The 25,609-nt window shown below is 32.0% G+C and overlaps 1 protein-coding gene and 1 pseudogene across 1 annotated transcript; one reads left to right on the top strand and one right to left on the bottom strand.

Annotated features, from left to right (window-relative positions):
* Positions 1-1,183: 1,183 nt before the first annotated feature.
* Positions 1,184-6,553, bottom strand: LOC123221491. Its single transcript, XM_044644334.1, has 3 exons — positions 4,290-6,553; positions 3,641-4,235; positions 1,184-3,166 (listed from the first exon to the last, which is right to left on the bottom strand). The coding sequence occupies exons 1-3, from the start codon at positions 6,551-6,553 to the stop codon at positions 1,184-1,186; spliced, it is 4,842 nt and encodes a 1,613-aa protein (XP_044500269.1).
* A 13,571-nt stretch (positions 6,554-20,124) lies between these two features.
* LOC123220117 lies at positions 20,125-20,825 on the top strand (annotated as a pseudogene).
* Positions 20,826-25,609: the final 4,784 nt, after the last annotated feature.

Here is a 25,609-nt window from a genome sequence, read left to right as displayed (position 1 = left end):
TTTTTAAATTTAATTTGCAACATGTAGGAATAATTGAACTTCTTTTCTATACAATTATGGATACTTCACTTGTCCAAACTTCCTATTCAATACATAGGGATGAATATCTTCTTTTTTTTTTTTTTTTTTTAATTAAAATTTTTTTTTTTCATCGCCTCTTTTTTTTTTTCAATCAATTTTTTTTTTTTTTTTTCACTCCTTATATCTACCCATCTACCCATTAGGTTCTTTATCATGCAATTCACTCTCACAATATCTTGATACAAGGGTAAACAAGATAAAACAAAAGGCTTAAGGGTAAATATTTATGGGTTAAAACAAAGAAAAGGGATTCGGCTCAAAATTGGCTATCTACTAGAAAATATAGCTATGGATGGCTTTTTAAGAGTTTCGAAGTGGTTAATCCTAAATGCCTTTATCATCTTAATGCATGAATTCAAAAAAATGTGGTCTCGAAATGCATAACAGAGCAAATTCTAGAATAACAAGCCATGTTTGATAAACACTCAACAAAGAAGATAATTAGAGCAAAGTGTAATGAAATGCTCATGGGCTCAAAAGCTCACATTAGTGTTCAACTTGTAGCAAACCTTGCACATTTTCATTCAATTCAATCATTAAAATCAATGAGATACTCGAAACATTTGAAGTAAAATCACTAATCATACTCGCCTTTTTCATGCATTCAAACTTGAACCAATAATGCATACTAACTTAAAGCAAATTCTAAGACAGCTTTCAAGAGAGTCAAGGGTTCCAAAGAGATTGAAAAATTATGCATTCCCTCCCCCACACCTAATCTATACATTGTCCTCAATGTAGAAAAATTGAAGCTCACATATAAAAGAAAGAATGAAATGAAAGTTAAGAGGACTTCCCTGAATAGGTGTTAGTGCAACGAAAGAGTGATTGAAGCTGTCGACATTTAATTTGGGCCTGTAGAGATGAAAAGAAATTGAATAGGGAGGAAAAGAGATTAGAAAAATAAAAGAAAAGACACAAAAATGAAATTTGCTCTTTTTTTTTTTTTTTCTTTTGGTTTTTTTTTTTTGGGTTTTTTTTTTTAATTTAAACCTTAATTAAAGACATAAAATGATTAAAAATAATGAAAAAAAAAAATCAATTGGGTTGCCTCCCAATAAGCGCCTTTCTTTAACGTCTTTGGCTAGACACAGCCAATTCATCAATTCGAGGGAGCCAAAGATATTTCCTCTACATTGTAAGCCTGAAATCCTTCATAATAAGGTTTTAGACGATGCCCATTAACCTTAAAAATTTTATTGGTAGAGGTACTTTGAATTTCAACTGCACCATGAGAAAATACATTAGTGACAACAAAAGGACCAATCCAACGAGATTGTAATTTTCCCGGAAACAATTTAAGTTTAGAATGATATAGGAGTACTTTTTGTCCAACATGAAAGGTTTTCCTAGAAATCATTTTATCATGGAAAAGTTTAGTCTTTTCTTTATAAATCCGGGAATTTTCATAGGAATTATTTCTGATTTCCTCTAATTCTTGAAGTTGTAACTTCCTATGATTACCTACCTCATTCAAGTCCGTATTGCATTGCTTGATTGCCCAATAGGCCCTGTGTTCCAATTCAACTGGGAGATGACAAGATTTACCAAATATTAAGCGATAAGGAGACATACCTATTGGAGTCTTGTATGCAGTTCTATAAGCCCATAAGGCATCATCCAAGCGAAGGCTCCAATCCTTTCTATTTGGATTTACCGTTTTCTCAAGTATAGACTTAATCTCCCTATTTGAAACTTCGACTTGTCCACTCGTTTGCGGATGGTATGCGGTGGAGACTCGGTGAGTGACATTGTACTTCTTAAGTAATGCCTCTATGACCCGATTACAAAAATGGGTTCCACGATCACTTATAATGGCTCTTGGTGTTCCATACCTGGAAAAAATGTAAGTCTTGACAAATCCTACAACAGTTTTAGCATCATCAGCTCTTGTTGCCTTAGCTTCAATCCATTTAGAAACATAATCAACAGCTAAAAGAATATAAGAATTACCAAAAGATAATGGAAAAGGACCCATAAAATCAATTCCCCAAATATCAAAAATTTCACAAACCAAAATTGGGTTCAATGGCATTTGATCCCTATGTCCTAAATTCCCACTCTTTTGACAATTAGCACAAGACTTACAAAACATGTATGCATCTCGAAACAGAGTAGGCCAATATAACCCACATTCTAGAACCTTTCGTGCTGTTCTTTTCGGGCCAAAGTGACCCCCACATGCATAAGAATGGCAAAACTCCAAGATAGATTGGATTTCACTATCATGTACACACCTGCGAATTAATTGGTCAGAACATTGCTTCCATAAATACGGATCATCCCATATATAGTACTTAGAATCACTTTTAATTTTTTCTTTTTGGGCTCTAGTGAGATCATTTGGCAATGACTTAGTGACCACATAATTAACAATATCAGCATACCAAGGTGTAATACTATTTAAGTGAAAGAGATTCTCATCTGGAAAAGCATCTTGGAGAGGCATAGGGTCTTCGTCAGTCACCAATCGACTTAGATGATCAGCCACAGAATTTTCGGCTCCCTTTCTATCTCGAATCTCCAAATCAAATTCCTGCAGCAATAGTATCCATCTAATTAGCCTCGGCTTTGATTCCCTCTTAGAAAGCAAATACTTTAGAGCTGCATGATCAGAATAAACAATTACTTTAGTGCCTAATAAATAAGAGCGAAACTTTTCTAAAGCAAAAACTACTGCCAACAATTCTTTTTCAGTTGTGGAATAATTTCTTTGAGCATTATCAAGAGTTCTTGAAGCATAATAAATCACACAAGAAATTTTTCCACTTTTCTGGCCTAAAACAGCGCCTATAGCATAATTGCTAGCATCACACATAATCTCAAAAGGTAATTCCCAATTGGGTGGCTGAACAATCGGCGCAGAAATTAGGTGTTCCTTCAGCTGATCAAAAGCTTTCTTGCACTCTCCATCAAACTCGAATTGGACATCCTTTTGTAGTAGTCTTGAAAGCGGTTGGGCAATTTTTGAAAAATCCTTGATAAATCTCCTATAAAAACCTGCATGTCCAAGAAAAGAACGCACTTCCCGAACACAAGTTGGGTGAGGTAAGGATTTAATCAAATCAATTTTTGACTTATCTACCTCTATCCCTTTAGAAGACACTATATGCCCTAATATCAAACCTTGATCAACCATAAAGTGACATTTTTCATAATTTAACACAAGGTTTGTTTCAATACACCTTTTCAAAATTTTAATCAGATTATTTAAACAAGATTCGAATGAATTACCGTAAACAGTAAAGTCATCCATAAATACCTCTATGATATTCTCCACATAATCTGAAAATATACTAACCATACATCTCTGAAAAGTGGCTGGGGCATTGCAAAGTCCAAAAGGCATACGTCTATATGCAAAAGTACCAAAGGGACATGTGAATGTCGTCTTCTCTTGATCCTCGGGAGCAACTGGAATTTGGTTAAAACCTGAATATCCATCAAGACAACAATAGTGAGATTGACCAGCTAATCTTTCTAACATTTGATCAATAAAAGGTATAGGGAAATGATCTTTTCTAGTAGAAGCATTCAATTTTCTATAGTCAATACAAACCCTCCATCCATTTTGAACTCTAATAGGAACATACTCACCATTATCGTTCTTTTGAACAGTGAAACCGGTTTTCTTAGGTACTACCTGTACTGGACTTACCCAATCACTATCTGAAATAGGATAGATCATACCGGCATTCAAGAGCTTTATTATTTCTTTCTTCACAACTTCCATCATTGGAGGATTTAACCTTCTTTGAGCTTCCCTCGAAGGCTTAGTGTTCTCCTCTAGCAAGATTCTATGCATACAAAGTGATGGGCTCAAACCCTTAATGTCTGCGATGGTCCATCCGATGGCTTCCTTGTAATCTCTAAGGACTCTAATGAGTTTTTCTTCCTCAAGAAGAGTGAGTTTGTTAGAAATTATCACAGGAAGGGTCTCATTATCTCCCAAATATACATATTTGAGATGGCTTGGCAAAGGCTTAAGTTCCAATTCAGGTGCCTGCATAATTGATGGAAGTAATTTTGAGTTAGATACGGGTAAAGAAATATAAGAAACATCATACCTGGTTGTTTCGAATGGTTCTAGCTCATAAACCGTATCACTCAATCCGTCATCTACCACAAGCTTCTGCTGAATTCTCTGCAATGTTCTTGTGTTAAGTCCTTTATTAAGGACAACCTTCAAATTATCAGAATCCTGCAACTCAAAAATTTGTTGAGCTAGGGAATCGATTACATCAACAACAAAAACTGAATTGACATCACTAGGGAATCTCATGGCTTCATAAATATTGAATCTAATTACTTCACCATCAAATTCCATAGTTAAAGTACCTTCTGAAACATCGATTTTTGTTCTAGATGTCTTAAGAAAAGGTCTTCCTAGCAAAATTGGGACTGATTTAGATGAATTATCATCTTCCATGTCAAGCACATAAAAGTCAGCAGGAAAAATCAATTCGTTAACTTGAACAAGAACATCCTCTAACACCCCTTCAGGATATGCATTGGACCTATCAGCTAATTGGATTATTACACCGGTGGGTTTTAAAGGTCCTACATTTAAAGAATGATAAATTGAGCTAGGCATGACATTAATGGATGCTCCTAGATCTATCATAGCTTTCTGAACTTTAACATTACCAATCTTGCAAGGGATTGTGAACATACCTGGATCCTTACACTTTTGAGGCAATTTTCTTTGAAGAACGGCCGAAACATTCTCACTGACATGCACTTTTTCATCCCCTTTTAGTTTTCTTTTTGACGTGCATAATTCCTTAAGGAATTTAGCATATCTAGGGACTTGTTTAATAGCATCTAAAAGGGGAATATTTACCTCAACCTTACGGAAGACTTCAAGGATCTCTTGTTCTTGTTGTTCCTTTTTGTTCTTTGCAAGTCGGCTTGGGAAAGGAGGTGGAATGACCATAGAAGGTGGCATGCACTTCTCTACAGGAGGTGACAATTTTTGGGATTCTTTGGGCTCAATTTCGCATTCGATCTCCTTTTCTTTTGCATATTTTGGGGTCTTCTTTTCAGGATCCTTCAATTCTTTACCACTCCGCAGGGTGATTGCATTGATATTCTCAGTAAAATTTGCATCTTGCTTTGGATTCACCACAATCTGAGATGGCAATCTACCAGAATTCTGAGTCTCCAATCTTCCCACAACAGTAGCCAATTGGCTTACTTGATTTTCTAGATTCTGAATGCTAGCCCTTGTCTCCTGTTGAAATTGTTGTGTATTATTAGCAAGTGCAGTAACAATTTGTTCAAGAGACATACCTTTCGGTTGAGGTTGGGGTGTTGGATTAAACGCTTGAGGAGGGGGCGGCCTATTTTGGTATCCAGGCTGTTGGAAGTTATTGTTCTTTTGGCCATAACTAAAATTCGGGTGATCTTTCCATCCCGGATTATAGGTATTCGAGTACGGATCATACCTCTTTTGGTTCTGATAACCCCCTACGGCATTAACATCCTCACGTGTGTCCTCTTGAAGTGTGGGGCATGCGTCTGTAGAGTGCTCCACATTCGAACAGATGCCGCAAGCCTTCACTTGTTGGTGATTCACTACAAATTTTTCTAACAAGGAGGTGAGTTTATCAAGTCTTTGCTCAAGAGGATTATTATTGCTTACCTCATTAACCTTTCTCACAGTTACATCCTGTCTAATGCCAAATTGCTGAGTATTGGCGGCAATTGTTGAGATCAATCTTTTTGCTTCTGTTAAAGTTTTATTAACCAAAGCTCCACCACTTGCTGCATCGATCAAATTCCTATCAGACAACAATAAACCTTCATAAAAATATTGAATTAATAGCTGATCAGAAATTTGATGATGGGGACAACTGGCACACAGCTGATTAAACCTCTCCCAATACTCATAAAGTGTCTCCCCACTATATTGCCTAATCCCACATATTTCTTTTCTAATTGAGGTGGCCCTAGAAGCAGGAAAGAATTTTTCTAAAAATTGTCTTTTAAGCTCATCCCAACTATTGATAGAACCTGATGGTAAATAATATAGCCAATCCTTAGCCTTATCAGTTAAAGAGAAAGGGAAAGCACGCAGTTTAATTTGCTCTTCACTTACCCCTTGTGGTTTCATAGTGGAACAAACAACATGAAATTCTTTCAAATGTTTATGAGGGTCCTCACCTGATAATCCTCGGAAAGTAGGCAATAAATGGATCAAACCTGATTTGAGTTCAAAATTGGCATCGATGTTTGGATAGGCAATGCACAGAGGTTGTTGATTGATGACAGGTATAGCCATCTCCCTCAAAGTAAGCTCTCGTTCGGCCATTGCTGCTACTCTCGTATTTGTTAAATCCTCTCCTAAATTAATTCCAAAAGATGAAGAAGAAGAAGCTTTACTTAATTTAGTTTCCTTGCGGAGTTGTCTCGCAGTCTTCTCAATTTCAGAATCAAACTGAAGTTCTCCTGCAGGGTTCAAACGGGTCATAAAAAAAATTAAACAAAAATTTTAAAAAAAAAATTTCAGACAAATTATTAACACCAATCCCCGGCAACGGCGCCAAAATTTGGTGGGTGTCGAATCCACCAAAAATAAAATTTTCTACTCTCTCAATGAAAACTTGTAGATAATGCAAGTAGAGTCGTATCCACAGAAATTGGGTTATTTATCTGAAATATAACAAAATAAAGCAAGAGGGATTTTGTTGTTTCGAATCGTACGAGTAAACAAAAATAAATTAATTCAGAATTAAATAATCAAAGTAATCAGAAAACTAGATTGAAATAATAATAAGACGAGTTCTAGCCAAGTAATTCAGGTATGGTTCAATTCAATTGATCATCGATAAAAAGATTAATTTTTCCTTTTAAATAAACCGGTTATGAAACATCAAGACGCTCGTTGTTCTGCTTTTCCTTAGGTGTTGGTAATTAAGAAACGTTCTTTAATTACTTCTCTTGTTTTTCAATCAGTTCTAGATACGATCTTAGAATTTAAATTGAAAACATAATTAAGAATTAGAAAAGCCACCGATTCTAATCAACAAAACACATACGCTGTTTTTGTTTAAATTAGATTAACCTATTCCACTAACATACAATAGTTATTCTACTTCACCAAGCATGCTAGTCAGCCACTTATGATTAAACCATCAAACAAATACGGATTCAATAATTTAATCTAGCAAAGTTGTTTTTAATCCAAAATAAATAAGACGTCTCCTATTTAATTGAACAAAACAACAATAAATAAAATCAGGAATAAATTAAATATTTAAAAGAAAAGAACGGGTAAAGAAGATCTCACAATCGTCGTAGAACTATGATCCTGATTACTCGACTAAAGAAAAGAGTTAGCCACTCATGTTTATGTTTATGGCTTCACAGAAAATTAAAATAAAAATTCTATCCTAATTGAAAAAGAACTAGCGAAGAGTTGCGGCTGTCTTTCTTTCTGAAAGAAAATGATGCTAAAAAAACTAAAAAAAACCCTAAAACAGAGAGCAATTGTCCTTTTTATACTGCCAAGTCTGCTTCAGTCATTGAGTAATATTTTTGTGCCAAATATCATCCAAAGGACCTAAACTTCCTCCAATTGTTAATTAAGTCTTCAATTGTGAATTTCTCAATAAATAGCGCGATTTTCTCCTTTCCACAATCAGCCATCTCGTATGTATTTTGCCGTCATTCTGTCTTGATACGTGACAACTCTAAATTCCTTTTATTTTGCATCTTTTCTCATAATAATGCAATTAATGCCCAATTTCCTAAAACAAACAATTAATCAAATAATTAACAAATTAAATATCACAAATCAAGGAAATTAAATGCTTAAAAATATGGAATTTCACACACTAACACTACCATGTTGTTAAATATTTGTTTTGTATATTTTTCTAAAATATTTTATATTTTAATAATATATTATGATTTTCATGTGGTCAAATTATGAAATTAATTAATGAAATTATTTTTTTCAAGTTGTTATCTTGTTACCAATATATTTTTTAAAAAATATTTTTCATCTTACTTGTTTTTCAATTGAAAATTAAGGTATTTTTTCCTAAAACATAATAAGAATAAAAATAATATTATTAAGATGATCTTTTGAAGTAGTGTACTAATGAAGAGTTTTAATTATTATAATTTATTTAATTAACAACCATTGATTTGGCGAGTGAGACTTTTTTCCCACTGTACATCCAATTGTATGGTGGAGTAGAAAACAATTGCATTTAATTCTCGTAGTGGAGTAGAAAACGAAGAACTTTGGAGGGCTGAAAATCATCACTAGAATAATTAAGGCATCACATAATACAGCTCTTCTAAAGAGAAGCTGATAAGTGATTTTTAGAAAAGCATGAACAGAGATGGTCATCCTTTAATCCAGCCATACAAGAACGCATTTTAGAAAAAGAAATGCATTTCTTTCCTTTATTTTTTAATCAATTAAAAATTAATTTTATGTTTATTTTTCCTTTGCAATTTCAAGTCTTAACTCTGATTTCATGCAAACTATTTTTTAAAAAAAGAAATAGGGAAATTATAAAAAATAGCCAAAATACCCCTTTATTAAGCAAAAATGCCCAAATTCACTATTTTTAAGCAAAAAAGCCTAAATTTCCTATTCCTAAGCAAAAATATCCATAGCTTTTTCTAAAATGTCAAAATTACCCTTCCCCTCATATATATAAACCCCCTCACTCACTAAATTCGACTCGAAAAAGACTATTCATGGAAAATAAATATTGAGTTGGGGGGAAAAGTTACTTTTTTGAAATTGCAAGGGCACTAATAGATTAGAAAATTACTGAAGGGGCAAGGGATAACTATTGGACCTGTTTGTAGTAAAAAATTTTTCAGGGGGTAAATTGATATTTTTCATACCTAAGGTTTCTCGACGTGTAGTTTTCAAATTTTATATCCGTTTTTTCTATTTTAGGGTTTTTCAATATGTAGTTTTCGAAATTAAGATTTATTTTTTTGATTTTTATGCTTTTTGACACATTTTATGATGTAATGACGTAATTTCAACTCAATATTTCGGTTTTTTCGTTTATAGGATATATCGATTCGTATTTTTCAGATTTTTGAACGATTTTTCGATTAGTGGCATTCTCACATATTTCAACTGATAGAGTTCGAATTTCAATTCCGTTTTTTAGATTTTCGTTGTTTTAGGATAAATCGAGTCTTTTTTTCAGATTTTTTAACGATTTTTCGATTATTCACATTCTATGACATTTCAACATATAAAATTTGAATTTCATTTTCCTTTTTTCAAATTTTGCCATTTTATGATATATCAATGGCCAAACGACTATTTCCCACCCAAGGTTTGATGTTTTCTCAAATATCCACCCTTTAACTATGGAAACACCAAACACCCACCCATGGTCAGTTAAATTTAACAGAACCCTAACGCCTGAAAATTTTATCTCTTTTTGCCCCCCTAGACTTTAAAAACTAAAAATTTTCCCCGGCCTAAGTTTTAAAAAATGGTAGTTTCACCCTAGGGTTTCATTTTGAAATCTTCGGTGACATCTCCGGCTCCATTGCCGATAGCCTCTCCCTCTCGAAGCATCCTCTCCTTCTGACGATCTCTTTTCTCCCATTTGGAGGCCTGATCGGCGTTAGAGATGCCTTGGGAGACGACCGTCTTCCTAGACGAAGATGACGACTTCGTCTTCGTCTTCCCCGACAAAGTTCTTCGTCTCCCAAGGTTTCTCCGATGCTGATCAGGCCTCCAAATAGGAGGAAGGAGATCGTCGAAAGGAGAGGATGTATCGGGAGGGAGAGGCCGTCGGCAATGGAGTTGGAGATGTCGTCGGAGATTTCAAAACGAAACCCTAAGGTGAAACTGCCATTTTTTTAAACTTAGGCTGGGGGAAAATTTTTGTTTTCAAAGTTTAGGGGGGAAAAATAGATTATATTTTAGCTTATTTTTTAATATTATAGAGAAAATAACGATTTTACCCTTACCACCGTTAATTTTAACCGGCCATGGGTGGGTGTTTGGTGTTTCTATAGTTAAAGAGTGGATATTTGAGAAAACATCAAACCTTGGGTGGGAAATAGTCATTTAGCCTATATCAATTCGTATTTTCCAGATTTTTGAACGATTTTTTAATTATTGATATTCTAGGGTATTACTATATGATTGGATATTGTTTTATCTTTGATTTAAAACTATCTAATCATATGATAATATAACATTATTTTTGTATAAAGTTGTACATATTAATTGTGCATATAACATTATTCTTTAGAATAATGTAAGTATAAGATATGGATAGCGGGTGATAAAAATGATATATTAAAAAGGCCAAAGGACTTATTCCCACTCAAAATTTACCCTTTTCCCCTAGTTTCCACTCATTATCTTTGAAAACTCAAATACCTTTTCATGTGCTATTAAAGTTAACCAAATTCGTTAGTTTTAGAATTTTATCTTTTTTTTCCTCCTAAACCTTAAAAACTAACTATTTCTCTCTTATGCTAAGTTTTTAAAAGTAATATTTCCCCCCTAGGGTTTATTTTTCATTCTTTAGTGCTATCTCATTCTCCCTCTAATGGTCTCTTTCTATCCATCTCTCATTCTGATTGGTTGTCTAAACTAGGAAGATGAAAAACTTCATTTGGGAAGATGAAACGTCGTCTTCCTAGTCAAAGATGAGTGTCTTCTTCTGTGAAGATGATGTGTTGTCTTTCTAGACAAAACTCTTTGCCTTCTCGACTTGCATAGTCAACCAGAGGGAGAGATAGGGAAAGAGAGATCGCCAGAAGAAGAGAAAACATCATGAGAAAGAGACTGTTAGAGATGGTGTCGAAGAATGAAAATTAAACATTGGAGAGAAAATGTTACTTTTTAAAACTTGGCATTGGGGAAAATTGTTAGTTTTTAGGGTTTGGGGGAAAAAGAGATAAAATTTTAATATAATTTTAATATTACTGATAAAATAATGTTTTTGTTGACTCAAATAGTTATTATTATTTTGATGATAACAAACTAATATATCCCTTAGCATATTAACTAATGACTTTACTTGAGTGTGAGTTTAGATTGTGAGAATTTTTCTAATACACTTAAAGGAGTTTCAAGATGGAAATGAAAGACAAGACTCAAGTGAAGAATTCTTAAAGATTTGAAAAAAAACTCAAGTTTAGATAGATATGTTTGTAATTTGGAGCATTCGTTTTGATTAGAATATTTATTTGCATGTGATAACTTATTTGAAAACTTATTCTCATATCTTTCACATTTTGAGTTGAAATATAGTTTTTCAAACTTATTGGGCTAAGCCAATTTTTTTAATCAAAATTTATTAACTCATTTAAATTAATGAAGTTTTGTGAATTACATTTTCATATCTCAAAGTTGGTTTTGAAAGAATTTTCAAATATGGGTTAAGTTGTCACTTTTCAAAGGTTTAGAGGGTAAATAAAATTTTCAAAAATTCAGGGGGTAAAATGTAATAAAATTTGATTGACCGAATTTGACAAATCGAATTCTTCATTGGCAGCTTCCGAATTATCTAGAAGCCATGTATTTTTGCTTTGAGAAATTTGGTTGACCCAATTAAATCTGATCGACCAAATTTTGCTTTGAACTTTCTAATCGCTAGTGTTACGTAGACACCATGGGAGTACTATGTCACTTCTGGTTGATCGAATTACATCTGGTTGATCGAATTTTATGTTTTCTGAAAAATTAAAACGACTAATTTTTGTGCACAACGGTAACTTTCCTCATTTTTCCCTATATAAACCCAATCAAATTCATTTGTAAAGGACTTTTGCCACAAAAAATTTCCATATGTTTGAGAGCAAATTAGTTTTGAGCTATTCACTTGCAAATTCTCTTCTCTATTTAAAACCCTTGTTCATACACTTTGTAATTTCAATTGCATTGGGTTGTACTAAGCTTAAACTTTTATATACACTATTTGAGAGAGATTATATTTCTAATTAATACCAAAAATTCATATTATAAAAGAGTGAGGTTTACTTTTGGAGAGATTATAAAATTTTTAGTGAAAAAAATTGAGTTCTAATACTTGTAAAGGTAAATAACACCTTCGAAGCTATTTTTTTGTTGTGAAGAAAAGCTTGGTTGGGATTTTGTCAACCAAGGATCAGTAGAATACTTCAAGGGAGATAGCTTGGAGGAGTGGACATAGGCCGGGTTGTGCCGAACCACTATATATTGCATATTTGATTTTCCCATCCATTAAACTTATATTTTTTGCTATGTTATTTTGATTGTATTAATTATTTGAAATATTCTTGTCATTTTCACAAATTGCATTAAAAATAGGCAATATTCATTAATTTGATTAACTTGGTTTAATTCTTTAATTTGGTAAAAATTATTTTAGATTATCTAATTTACCCCCCTCTTAGATCATTCAATCCTTCAGATTTTACCCTTAACAAATCTAATAGTCTATAGGTGGATATTTAATTTTCTTAAAGATAATAGATGAGAACTTGGAAAAAAAGTAAACTTTGGATAGAAATAAGTCGTTCGACCTATAAAAAATGAAACCAAAAAAAGAAAAAAATGGTACAAACAATAACACATTCATTAATCATTATTGGTGTTTAAAAGTTCAAGAAAATTCAAAGTAGGAAAAAGATTTTAATTCATATTTCTACTGTTAAGGTGTGGATTTTGACAAGCTTCCAAAATCTTTCATATTATTTGGGTGTTCATACATCTACAATCCATTGCTTATAAAAGACACTAATTTGTATTGTCTTTTCAAGAATGGATTTGAGTTGAGCCGAATCCAAATAAAAGTTAATTTGAGCTTGATTAAAATTTAGAACGACTAGTTCAAAATTAAACTTGATTTGTTTGATTGATAATGAGTTTGTTGGAAAAGCCATTGCAGAGGAAAAAAAAGTCGTCAAAGATGAAAAAAAAGAAAAAATATGCTAGTGAAGAAGAAAAATCATCAAAGAAGAAACAAATTTATTAAAGAAATTGAAAAGTTGTCAAAAAAAATCAATTTGCAGACGAATTTTTAGCAACTCAATTTAGTCAAGTTGGCTTGACTTAATCAAGAATTGGAAATACCCTTACTTGAACTTGGCATATTTGGATTAAACATTGATCCAAACTTGTAGAGTTCAGATCAAATCTACTCCTAGTCCAAACATGTAAACTGTTTGTGTTAAATGAGACTAGACTATTTCATGTAAGTTTTTTTTTTTTCAATAAAACTTTGTGCATAACTTTATGCACTAATAATGATATGTTATTATATGATTGAATATTATTTTATATCTAATTTAAAATTACCTAATTATATAATTATATATCATTGTTTGTATATACAGTTGTGCATATTTTTTATACGCATAACACTACTTATTTTTTTAAAGAGTGATTTAATTTTAGTAAAGTTTAGAATTACTATAGAACAATATTATGTGTACCCACTTTGAGTATATAAATGAGTACATACTTATGTGTGTCAACACATGATTGTGTATTACTTTATTTTTAATTCAAGAGGTCAAAAGACTTATTCTCACCCAAGGTTTAGTGTAAAGACAAACTTACACTTGTGGGATTTCAAAAACCCAAATACCCATTTATTATGTAATTTCTGTTAAAACTTGCTCTTAACTACAAGGTTAAAATAGTCATTTAACCAATAATATTTAAAAACTAAAATTTCATCTTATTCTCCCTCCTTATTTTGAAAAACTAATGATTCCCCTTACCTAAAAGTTTAAAAAATTACATTTCCCCTTAGACTTCCTTTCCTTCTCCAATGATGTTCTCCGACCAACCTCCTATCTGTCGACACTCCCTCTTGCATCCTAAATAAAGACATGACCACTGTTCTCCAGCCACAAACACGACAGATCGTCATGCGTTGTCCAAATCCATCATGTGACAAACGCGTTTGTGGCTGCATCTTCATCGCATTCATGGTTGAAGAATGGTTCGTCTTTGTCTCTTCGTCAACGGTCCATTTGAATTGGGACCATTCTCTAGCCACTAACACAATGAAGATGTGTCCACAAACGTGTTTGTCATTCGACAGATTTGGATGACATGCAACGATTCGTCGAGTTCACGGTTGGAGAATGATGATAGTGTCTTCATCTGGAATGTGGGAAAGAGTGTCAACATATAAGAGGTTGGAGAAAGAAGGGAAGGAATGAAAGCCTAATAGGGAAAAAAGTAACTTTTCAAACTTTTGGGTGGGGGGAAATTGTTAGTGTTTTAAACTAAAAGGGAAGAATGAAATAAATTTTAGTTTTTTAATACTATTAGTTAATGATGATTTTACCCTTATAGTTAGCAAGTTTTAACAAAAATTGCATGAGGAGTGCACATTTGAGTTTTTAAAATATCACAGGTGTTAGTTTGCCTTTATACTAAACCTTGGGTGGGAATAAATCTTTTGATTAATTCGAAATCATTCAGTCACATAGTGACATATATAAATATGTATTTATTTGTATACTCAAAATAGATATGCATAATTTTATTTTTATTATAATATTTTTCATTAATATTTATTTAAATGTGTGTGAAACGATAGAAATACCCTTCGTAGATATTACATTTATCAAATTTATCTTTAATACTATTTTACATTTTAATGTTGTGAGGAAAATGATATATTTAATAAATTTATTTTCTAGACAAATTTTTACTCATTCATTGTCTAATTCTATTAGGGGTTGTTTGGTTCCAGTTTTTTAAGATTACCTTGGTAATCTATCTTTTATTCCCTTGTTTGGTTTGTCAATAATACAATATTACAACAATCTTCTATTACCAATACTGATGTGATAGGTAATATAGGTGGTAATCTGATTACCACCTTCACCTTAAGTATTTAAAGATTACCAAAGTAATCTTGATTTTATTATAATTATATTATTATTTATTATTTTTTTGAGACAAAATAATTTATTTTTAAATAATATGACAAATAATTAAAAAAATATTTAAAAATAATTATATTCAAGGACATTTAAGTAAAATAATTTATTAATAATCTTTTATTACCAAACACAATAATTATTTATATCTATCAAATTTTATCAAATATAGTAATCATTTATATTTAGCAATCTTTTAAATAATCTATCTTCAAGATAATCTTTCTGTTTTGGTAATAAAATATTACCCAAACCAAACGTACTCTTAGTATTTTTTGTTAATTTAAAAATTAATCCTTTTCTTAGTTTTTTTTTTTTTTTTTTCAAAATCTTTTGGTAACAACTTGGCAAATGAGTATTCAACTGAGAAGGGATGCCCACAACACATCTAAGACAAAATATGGAAACAAAAAGATGCAAAGAATAATATTTAAAGAATAAAATATAAAGTTCAAAGATGCAAAGCCATATCTCAATTCTCAACCTAAAGTTCAAGGGAACAAAAATCATCCAATTGGGCCATTGCTGTGTTTAATATTTAATTATTTAATATTAAACAATTGGGCCATTGCTATGTTTACCGATGGTTTTTCGTTTTTCAAAGGCCAAAAAGACTATTTCTTATCCAAGGTTTGATGTATACCTAACTTTCCACTATCTAATTATTAAAAATTTAAATATCCATCCGTTTGTTAAATTTCACTGTTACTATTGGAGATAAAATTGTTATTTTGAAATTTTATTTAAACTCATATTTTGAATTATCCTAAAGTTTTAAAATGTGCAATTTTGCCCCCTAATATTATATTTTTTAGGTTTAAAAACAGACTTTCCCAAGTTTAGGGTTTTAAGCCTCCTCTTTTTTTTTTTTTATTACAGTTGCCCCCCAACTTTGTAAAAATTTTAGTTTCACCCCTTCTCTCTCCCTCAATTTCCAGATTTGATTTTTGACGACTATCCATCGTTTCAGACCATCGACTCTGTCCCTCCCGTCCACTCTCCCTCCCCTCTCCGACCGTCTTCATTTTAGACAAAAACAACTAGTCTAAAACGTGAAGGAGAAAGGAAGATCAAGATGCAACTGAAATTTTTTAAAAATTTGGAGGCTTAAAACGAGAATGGAAAAAAAGATGAGGGCTTAAAACTTTAGACTTCAAGGGGAAAAAATCAGTTTTTAAACTTGGAAAATATGAGGTTAGGGTGCAAAAATAAACATTTTAAAACTTTAGGGTTATCCTAAAATATGAATTTAAATAAATTTTTTAAATGAAGATTTCACATTTGACAACAACAGTGAAATTTAACAGATGGATGGGTATTTAGATTTTTGATAATTAGTAAGTGGAAAGTTGTATCAAACCTTGGGTGGGAAATAGTGATTTGGCCTTTCCCAAAAAATCAAATAGACCATTACAAGTTCACAGCGTTAAATTCAAATTTTCCTTACATTTTCTATGTTTCTCATAACCAAATAAAGGAACCAAAATTAAAGGTACAATACTATTCACATATCTCCAATTTTTATCAGAAACAAAGAAAAATCTCTGAAATTTTAAATCTATCCTCCTCCGCTCGATAATAAACACCGATAACAAATCAATTTTCAATTGTCCACTACAAGCTAAAACAAAAACCAGAGCACACAAATTCAAAAATTTAATCTAGCTAATCTTGCTAGGATTAGATTCGATTTGAATCAATTTAACTCGAATTTATAACTCAAATCAACAGTTTGAATTTGTGACATAGTTTAATTTGAATTGGTGTTTGGAATTTGTGGCTTGATTTGGTTCGAATTATTGGATTTGCTTATTATTTAGATAAAATGATGTTATTTTGTTAATGAGTTATAAATTCAAGGCATAGATTTGAATTATGACTTTGAATCAATCCAAGCCAAATTATTTTGTATTCAGATTGAACTTGAGCTATGTTAATTTTGGCTTGATGAATTCGAATTAGATTATTTTTTACTTTAGTCAAACTTAAATAAAAAGGTGTTTGGGCTTGGTCTGATTCATATCTACCCTTAATTTCTACTTTGGATTACCCATGAATAAGGTGCATATAGGTAATAACAAGTCGTTTGTTAATCCTACTGGCATTGATAATTGTTTATCCTTTCTTATGGTGAAGGTAGTGCTAGACTACATTAAATGAGAGGATAAATGTTAAGCTCTTGATGAATTTCATATTCTTAACGGATGGTGTATATAATTGCAGTATATACATGACGAAATCGCCTATATAAGTGTGAAGAGGGGCTCTTTTTTTGAGTTTATCTCTAGTACTTCTGATTTGGTAATATTTTAGATTACTGAGTATAAATTATTATTATTATATTTGATAAATATTAATAAATATAAATAAGTATTATGTTTAATTGGATGTAATAAAAGAATATAAAAATATTATTTTATTTAAATATCTTTGGTGTAATTATTCTAAAATATTATTTATATTTATTGTTATATTAATTGAAAATAAGTGTATTTTTGTTTTAAAAAATTAATAAATAATAATAAAATTATAATAAATTTAAAATTATTTGAATAGTAGTTTAATTTTTAAAATAAAATTGATAATATAAAAATAAAATAACCTCAATAATAAAATATAGATTTTTAAAATAGTTTTTCATTTTCTTTAGCCACACAGCCGGTAGAGCATTTATGAATTAATAGGCACACACGAGGCCCATTAGCGCAAAATCCTGTTGAACAAAAAATTTTGTGATTTATAAATTTCCTGGCTTCATGGGCTTGTAAAAGACTGCCCTAATGGGTTGGTTTCACACCCCCAAAAACTGGGCCAAAAGTTTGATTCATGCACACATCAGCATTTATGAATAAATGGTTACTTCAACATATGATTTTTCAGCTTGATGAAACATAACTCCATTGATTTCAATTTTAATACTAACATTAATATTATAAAATAATATTTTAAAGGCTAAAAGACTTATACCCACCCAAGTTTAAGTGTATTCCCAAACTCTTATTTACAAAGTTTCAAAAACCCAAATACCTATTTGTCATTGAAATTTTGTTAAAATTTTTAGTTAAATATCATAATAAATCGTCATTTTAACAATAATATTGAAAAAATATATAATTTATTATATTTTTCTCTCTAGGTTTTAAAAACTAATAATTTCATTCTTACTTAAAGTTTTTCAGTTTTAAAAAGTCATATTCCCACTCGCCCCCCCAAACATAGGTTTTTTTTTCTTCACATCTCTGACTACGATCTCCATCTCCGAAGACCTCTTCATTCCACTCTAAGCCATTGTTATCTCTCTCTATTATTTTACAATCTTCATTTGGATTTGATGAATCCAAACGAATTGTTTAGACACGTTTTCGTCCACATGAAGAGTTTCATTTGGACAAGGAAAAAACCCTAGGTTTGAGAGGGGAAGAAAATGTGACTTTTTAAAACTAGAAAACTTTACGCAGGGGGTGAAATTATTAATTTTTAAAACTTGGGGAAGGGGGGAGTATAATAAATTATGTTATTTTTTAATAATATTATTAAAATGACGTTTTACCCTTACATTTAATTAAAAATTTTAACAAAAATTCAATGATAGATAGGTATTTGAGTTTTTGAATTTTCGTGAGTAAGAGTTTGAGAATACACTAAATCTTGGGTGGGAATAAGTGTTTTGGCCTATTTTAAAACCAACAATCGATACTCTCTTTAATATGTTTTATGCCAAAGCACTATTTCCCACTCAAGTTTTAGCATAATATTAAAAGTACAATTACAGTAGTTTAAAAACCTAAACAACTATCCATTGTGATACCCTTAGGCAAATCCCACATCGACAAAGCACGAGAGAGATGCTAAGTCTGTCTGTACTCTATCTATGTATCCCACATCGGTTAGTGGTGAGAGAATTTGACTAGTTAAATGGTCAGTGAGCTCCTTAAACTGTTAAGACACATTTTGGGTTGCAAAGCCAAGAAACAAAACTATGATAGACTATGTGTCCAAAGTAGATAATATCTTGATAGTAGGTCAAGTTATTGGATCAGAGATATTACAAATGGTATCAAAGTAGCTCCGCATGTCCTTTTGAACGATGGTGGGGTAAACCTCAGCGAGGACGTTGGGTCTTGTAAGGGAGGGTGTATGTGATATTCTTAGGCAAATCCCACATCGATACAACACTGGAAAGATGTTGGGTATGTCTGTACTCTGTCTATGTATTCCACATCGGTTAGTGGTAGGAGAATTTGACTGGTTAAATAACCTGTGAGCTCCTTAAATTGTTAAGACGCGTTTTAGGTTGTAAAACCTAGAAACAAAACTATGATGGATTGTGTGTTCAAAGTAGACAATATCTTAACAATGAGTCTGGTTATTGGACAAGGATGTTATACTCATAAAATAACTTCTATTAATATTTTCTAGTAGATACAAGAGCAAAATTGTCATTTTTTAATTAAACTCTAAAACTCTAAAAATTTTTATCATTTCCTCTTTTAGTTTAAAAAACTAACAATTTTCGCTCGTCATTAAACTTTGAAAAGCTGAATACTCCCCTCTTGGGTTTCAATTTTTTCGGTGATTCACTAGAATCTAGTGACTCAATGGGATTCGGCTGCTGCAGAGAAAAGCGTCGACAAGGATTCAACAAATAAGCGGCGTCCTTCGTCGACGCTTCTTCTCTGATCCTTCTCAAGTGTCGATCTCCAGTCCCATATGCATCTTCTTCGGTCCTTCTGGAGTGTCTAGAAGCATTGATGCTTCTTCTCGAACAATAGAACTGAATGTACACATTTCCATTGTCCCCAAAAAACAGTCAAAATCATTCTATAATAATGTTTGATATGAAAGAAACTAAAGAATGAACTTTCACCAACCCACCAATTTCAATCCTCTCAATTAAACTGCCACCTTGACATCACTACTCTCAGATTTTATCATATCATGTAATTTAATTACAATGATTTGAGCATTCCTCAAAATTTCTTCAAATTTTTCATCAAGCAGAGTCCCCATAAAATCCTTCATCTTGTATTAATAAGTTTGGTATCTTTTCACATCTATATATAGCATGTATAAAATCTTGTAATGTGCATGAAAAAGCACCGCAAAGCTTTTATATTTCTTCTTGCTTTCTTTGTTTGGTGTTGAGTGATGACCAGAAAGAAGGTGAAACTTGCATTTGTCAGCAGTGATTCCGCAAGAAAAGCAACCTTCAAAAAAAGAAAGAAGGGTATAATGAAGAAGGTGAGTAAGCTTCGTACTCTCTGTGAGATTGATGCGTGTGCCATCATTCCTAGTCCCTATTATTCCCACCCTGAGATTTGGCCTTCCCCTTCGGGAGTCCAAAGAGTTTGATCACAGTTCAAGAAGATGCCTGAGATGGAGCAGAGCCAGAAGATGATGAATCAGCATAGTTTTCTCCGGCAAAGGATTGGAAAAGGGAATAAACAGCTGAAGAAGCAACGGAAAGATAACCGCGAAAGGGAGATGACTCAGGTTATGTTCCAAGGCCTCAATGGGAGGAGCCTCCATGGTCTGAACACTCTGGACTTTAATGATATTGGATACTTGATTGACCAACACTTTAGGGACATTCACAAGAGGGTGGCCACTTTGAACTAGAAGGTAGCACATTCTCAGGCTGCGGCGCCTGAGCCTTCAAGCATTGGAGAGAGCTCTCAGCAGGCAGAGAGGGGTGGTTTTGAGATGAAAGCCAATGCAACGCAGAAGAGCAGTGGTTTATGGACTTGATGAGCCCACCAGAGAATGTAGCATTTGGTGGGGAGAATATGATATTGCCATTTGGGGATACCAACCTCATTTCTCTTTGGTCCAATGCATATTTCCCTTAAGAAAAAATGTGTTTGATTCATCTCGAGGGATTTAATTTGTTGCTTGTTTTTAGATCTTATTGTTATCATATATTGGTTGTACTGTTTTAGTCCCCTGGAAGCTTCGCTACTTCTTTCTTATTCCTAATAATGTTAATTGAATCACAGGCGCAAATTTGCAGTATTTCTGATTAAGATCCAATCTATATCAGATCACAATTTTTGTCCACAGTGATCCAAACACATAACTTAATCTCAATGTTGTACAACAGAAACGGACTGGTCAGTTTCGCTGCATTGAATGTTTAACAATAGCATCAAAATTTATTGAAGTTTTTATCGGAAACACTCTGTTACAAGTGTTATATATCATCAAATTTGATTGCATACATGTTACACAATAAATGTGACAGGTATTGCCCTGTGTATTGCTAAGTTTGGACATAGTACATGTGTACAAAATGCAATAAATATTAAAGAACAGAATACGGCAATGTTTAGTATAAACTGAAAGATCCAACCGGCTGCAGAAGAAGCACCAAATTGTAGAAGTTCATCTGCATCCTGCAAGACTGACAGGAGTTAAGAAATCAATAATAAATGAGTAACCATGTGTGGTTTCCGCCATTTGATTTGCTTATTGATATGTTATTATCTTGGAAATCTTGGGGATATGTCTGCTAAAACGTTTTTTATTTATAAGGTACCCTATTGAGAAGCCGATCAATTTATTAAATTCTGAGGAATATGAATACATGTATCTGCAGCATAGAATACCAGTCATTGCTGCCATACTGAATCAATCTGTCTGCTTGTTCTGCCTATTGAGGATTACTTTTGTTATAAATGTACTTAATTTTCCCCGGTGTGCAAGTAGAAACCATGGAGCGATCAATGCAGGGGATTTAGCCGATTCAAATCAAGAAAAGGTAGTCCAATGTGGTAGAAGATTGGTCAGAAGTCTCTAAGCCTCATTTGGTGGGCTTCAATTCACATTTCAAGGTTTTGACTGTACATTCAACAAGATTCCCACCTTCGCTTTTAACTATAGAAATCTTCTGGTGGCTGTTGATCTAGACCTTCAACCTGATATTTTACACACAACCTTCCTTTCAACTTGAAGAAACTACTAATTTTTATTGACCAAAGTACACCATACATTACTAGCATAGGTATAATTCTTGCTATCCGTAAAGTACTAAAATTCTAAATGCCTGTAACTTAAAGTTCATCTTAGACTGGTGGAGGTTTCATATTACAAGTAAATTGAACCAGAAATTTCTTCCTACAGAATCTATTAACTTTGCATCAATTTTGAAGTTGCAAAATTTATCGTCTTTCCAAGTTCAGTTATATACATTCATACCATAACACCCTAATCCAAATAGCCCGTCAAGATATTATTTATTTTGAACACATAATACGTCTTGGTTTGGGTTTTATAATTCAAAATGTGTCAAGTTCATAGGCTATTTAACCAATTTTACCTTAGTAGCACAAACGTTGTGGAATACGCATATAAACTTAACATCTTTTCTATATTTTGTCGATGTGAGAATTTTTTAGGGGTGTTACACATTCTCATTTGTGCCTACTTGTGCAATCTTACGTAAATGTTACCCTAATTCTTGTACAATCATTGTGCCTCCAATTATTATAATTTATTATAAACTACTCCATGTATTATGGATGCAAAGAGTTGCTAGCTAGTACTTTTGAAGTAGTGTACTAATGAAGAGTTTTAATTATTATAATTTATTTAATTAACAACCATTGATTTGGCGAGTGAGACTTTTTTCCCACTGTACATCCAATTGTACTGTGGAGTAGAAAACAATTGTATTTAATTCTCGTAGTGGAGTCGAAAACAAGAACTTTGGAGGGCTGAAAATCAACACTAGAATAATTAAGGCATCACATAATACAGCTCTTCTAAAGAGAAGCTGATAAGTGATTTTCAGAAAAGCATGAACATAGATGGTCATCCTTTAATCCAGCTATACATAAAGGTGAACAACTTCAACAATGCCCTGGCATCAATTTCACTTTTGTATAATATTTCTTTGAATAGATGTTTAAAAGAGCTTCAACCATTCATAGTAAGAAACACAAAATATTCGAATCTGGAATCCCAAAAACAGACTAAAACTTCTCATATGGGGCGTCTGAAAATCAGTACTTTTGCAGTTTTTACTTTGCCGAGCCAATATTATAGAGTTATTCAGCTGGTTATAAAATGATGGAGAAAATATTGACAATTAGGGTGCGTTTGGTTAGGGGATTTTATGATTACCTTGGTAATCTATCTTTTATTCCTTTGTTTGGTTTATCAGTAATAAAAGATTACAGTAATCTTCTATTACCAATGCTGACGTGGCAGGTAATATAGATGGTAATCTGATTACCACTTTCACCTTAGGTATTTAAAGATTACTGGGGTAATCTTAAGTTTATTATAGAAAAATTATTATTGATTTATTTTTTGAGATAAAAATAAATTTATTTTTAATTAATATGACAAATAATATAAAAAATATTTAAAAATAATTATATTCAAAGGCATTTAAGTAAAATAATTTACTAGTAATCTTTTATTACCTTTAACCAAACACAATAATTATTTATACCTATCAAATTTTATCAAACATAGTAATCATTTATACCTAGTAATCTTCTAAATAATCTATCTTCAAGGTAATCTTTCTATTTCAGTAATCAAATATTACCCAAACCGAACGCCCCCTTACGGTAATATTTATGCACGGATGACCGATCTACTAAGAAGCACAGAAACGCACCTGCATTTCTAGAACGTTTTTGTTTTTGAAGTACCTTGGAACTAGTACAAAACATTTCAGGGTGTTCGGAAATATAAAAAAATTGTAACGCATTTTAGAAAAAGAAATGCATTTCTTTCCTTTATTTTTTAATTGATTAAAAATTAATTTTATGTTTTATTTTTCCTTTGCAATTTCAAGCCTTAACTCTGATTTCATACTAACTATTTTTAAAACAAAGAAATATAGGTTGTATTTTTTTATAAGATTTGGTATTTATAAAAATATCCTTCTATTTTCATATTTATATATTTTCTTGTTGGAAATTATGAATATTGTAAGATTCCCGAACCGGAAGCAGTTTAACCACGAATGACTCTTTGAAAACAAACTTCAAAGCGAAGAAATGATGCAGTCGATAACATATGCTTGAAGTTACAAGGGCTCAAATTAATTCAACTTTACGATTGCTGCTTATATACTTGGAAATATACTGCAGGCCAAACCATGGATCGTTCTTCGAAAATTACAGTAACTTTGAAGTGAAGAGACAAAGAAATAAGAAAAATGCTAAATTTCAATAAGAGGGGCTCAAATTCATTCAACTTTACCATTGCAGCTTACAAATCATGGATTACTCTTTGAAATTTATAGTAACTTCGAAAGGAAGCAATGATGAAATCTGAAAGATATAACACTTGCAATAACAAGGGCTAAAATTCACCCAACTTTATTGGAATATATGCATCAATTGCTCACAATTTCAAATAAACTAGGCACACCATTTTCTACAGAGGAATGTTAAGAGAGATGTGAAGAAATAAGAAAGACATACAAGAAATTAATAAACTGATATGACACTTGACAAGTAAATGAAAGTAGCTATATCTGATATGATGTTCAAGCTTTCCCAATTGCAGCTCCAGATTGATAAACAGCATGTTAAGATTCTGAGAAGCGAATCGCGTGGAATTTGGTAATGAAATCTTGAGCTTTCCTGTCAATACCAGGCTCAGCAACCCAAGAACCTTTGTCTTCATCGCTAGGCCACACCCTTTTCCCACTTTCTGTGTTATCCTCCCATGCATAATCATCACAAGATCTTCTAGACCTCCTTGATTTGAACATGCCGAAAAGGGAGAAGCCTTTCTTTTGCTTGTTGCTACCCATTATTACAATATGAATGCTGAATTTGCTTCTGTAATACCTTGAGAACTAAGTAAGAAAGTGTGCTTTGCTTAGCTTAGCTCTTGTTGTTTTGAATGCGTGAAGGGGTTAATGTATTTATATAGAAAGAGAGTTAGGCTAAGTTTGAAAAAATCATGAGGCAGAATCTAGAGAGAACCACTATGACGGATACATATGTAAGGTTTAGATTAAAAGGACAATAATGATAGCATAGTTAGAATTGAATTGACACTATGCTAGTTAAACTTGGTAGCAAATGCACATGGCATTGCTTGATTGACCCAAAAGGCGTTAATTGGGAGTTCAAGCCTCAAATCTTGAGTCTTTCTTTTGCATACATTTTTTATTTTGAAGAAACCATTGAATACCCTTCCATTATTGTTAAAATATTCCCATTTATTTGACCAAATTAAAGAGTCTGAGGTATTAATAAAGCAAACAATTGCATTCAAATCAATATAAGCAAACAATTGCTATGTATATATTTTTTTTGTGTTTTGTTGATAATATTAACAAAATATTAATATAGTTTTTTACTTAAATGTGTTTGAAAGATTATTGGATAGAAATTAATATTGTGATTGGTTTAACTACCATGTTGTTAAATATTTGTTTTGTATATTTTCTAAAATATTTTATATTTTAATAATATATTATGATTTTCATGTGGTCAAATTATGAAATTATTTTTTTCAAGTTGTTATCTTGTTACCAATATATTTTAAAAAAAAATATTTTTCATCTTACTTGTTTTTCAATTGAAAATTAAGGTATTTTTTCCTAAAACATAATAAGAATAAAAATAATATTATTAAGATGATCTTTTGAAGTAGTGTACTA

The sequence above is a fragment of the Mangifera indica genome, chromosome 7 (assembly GCF_011075055.1).
Source record: "Mangifera indica cultivar Alphonso chromosome 7, CATAS_Mindica_2.1, whole genome shotgun sequence".
NCBI classification, from domain to species: Eukaryota; Viridiplantae; Streptophyta; class Magnoliopsida; order Sapindales; family Anacardiaceae; genus Mangifera; species Mangifera indica.
The sequence above is the reverse complement of the archived record's forward strand: the minus strand, read 5'-3'. Positions and strand labels throughout refer to the sequence as shown.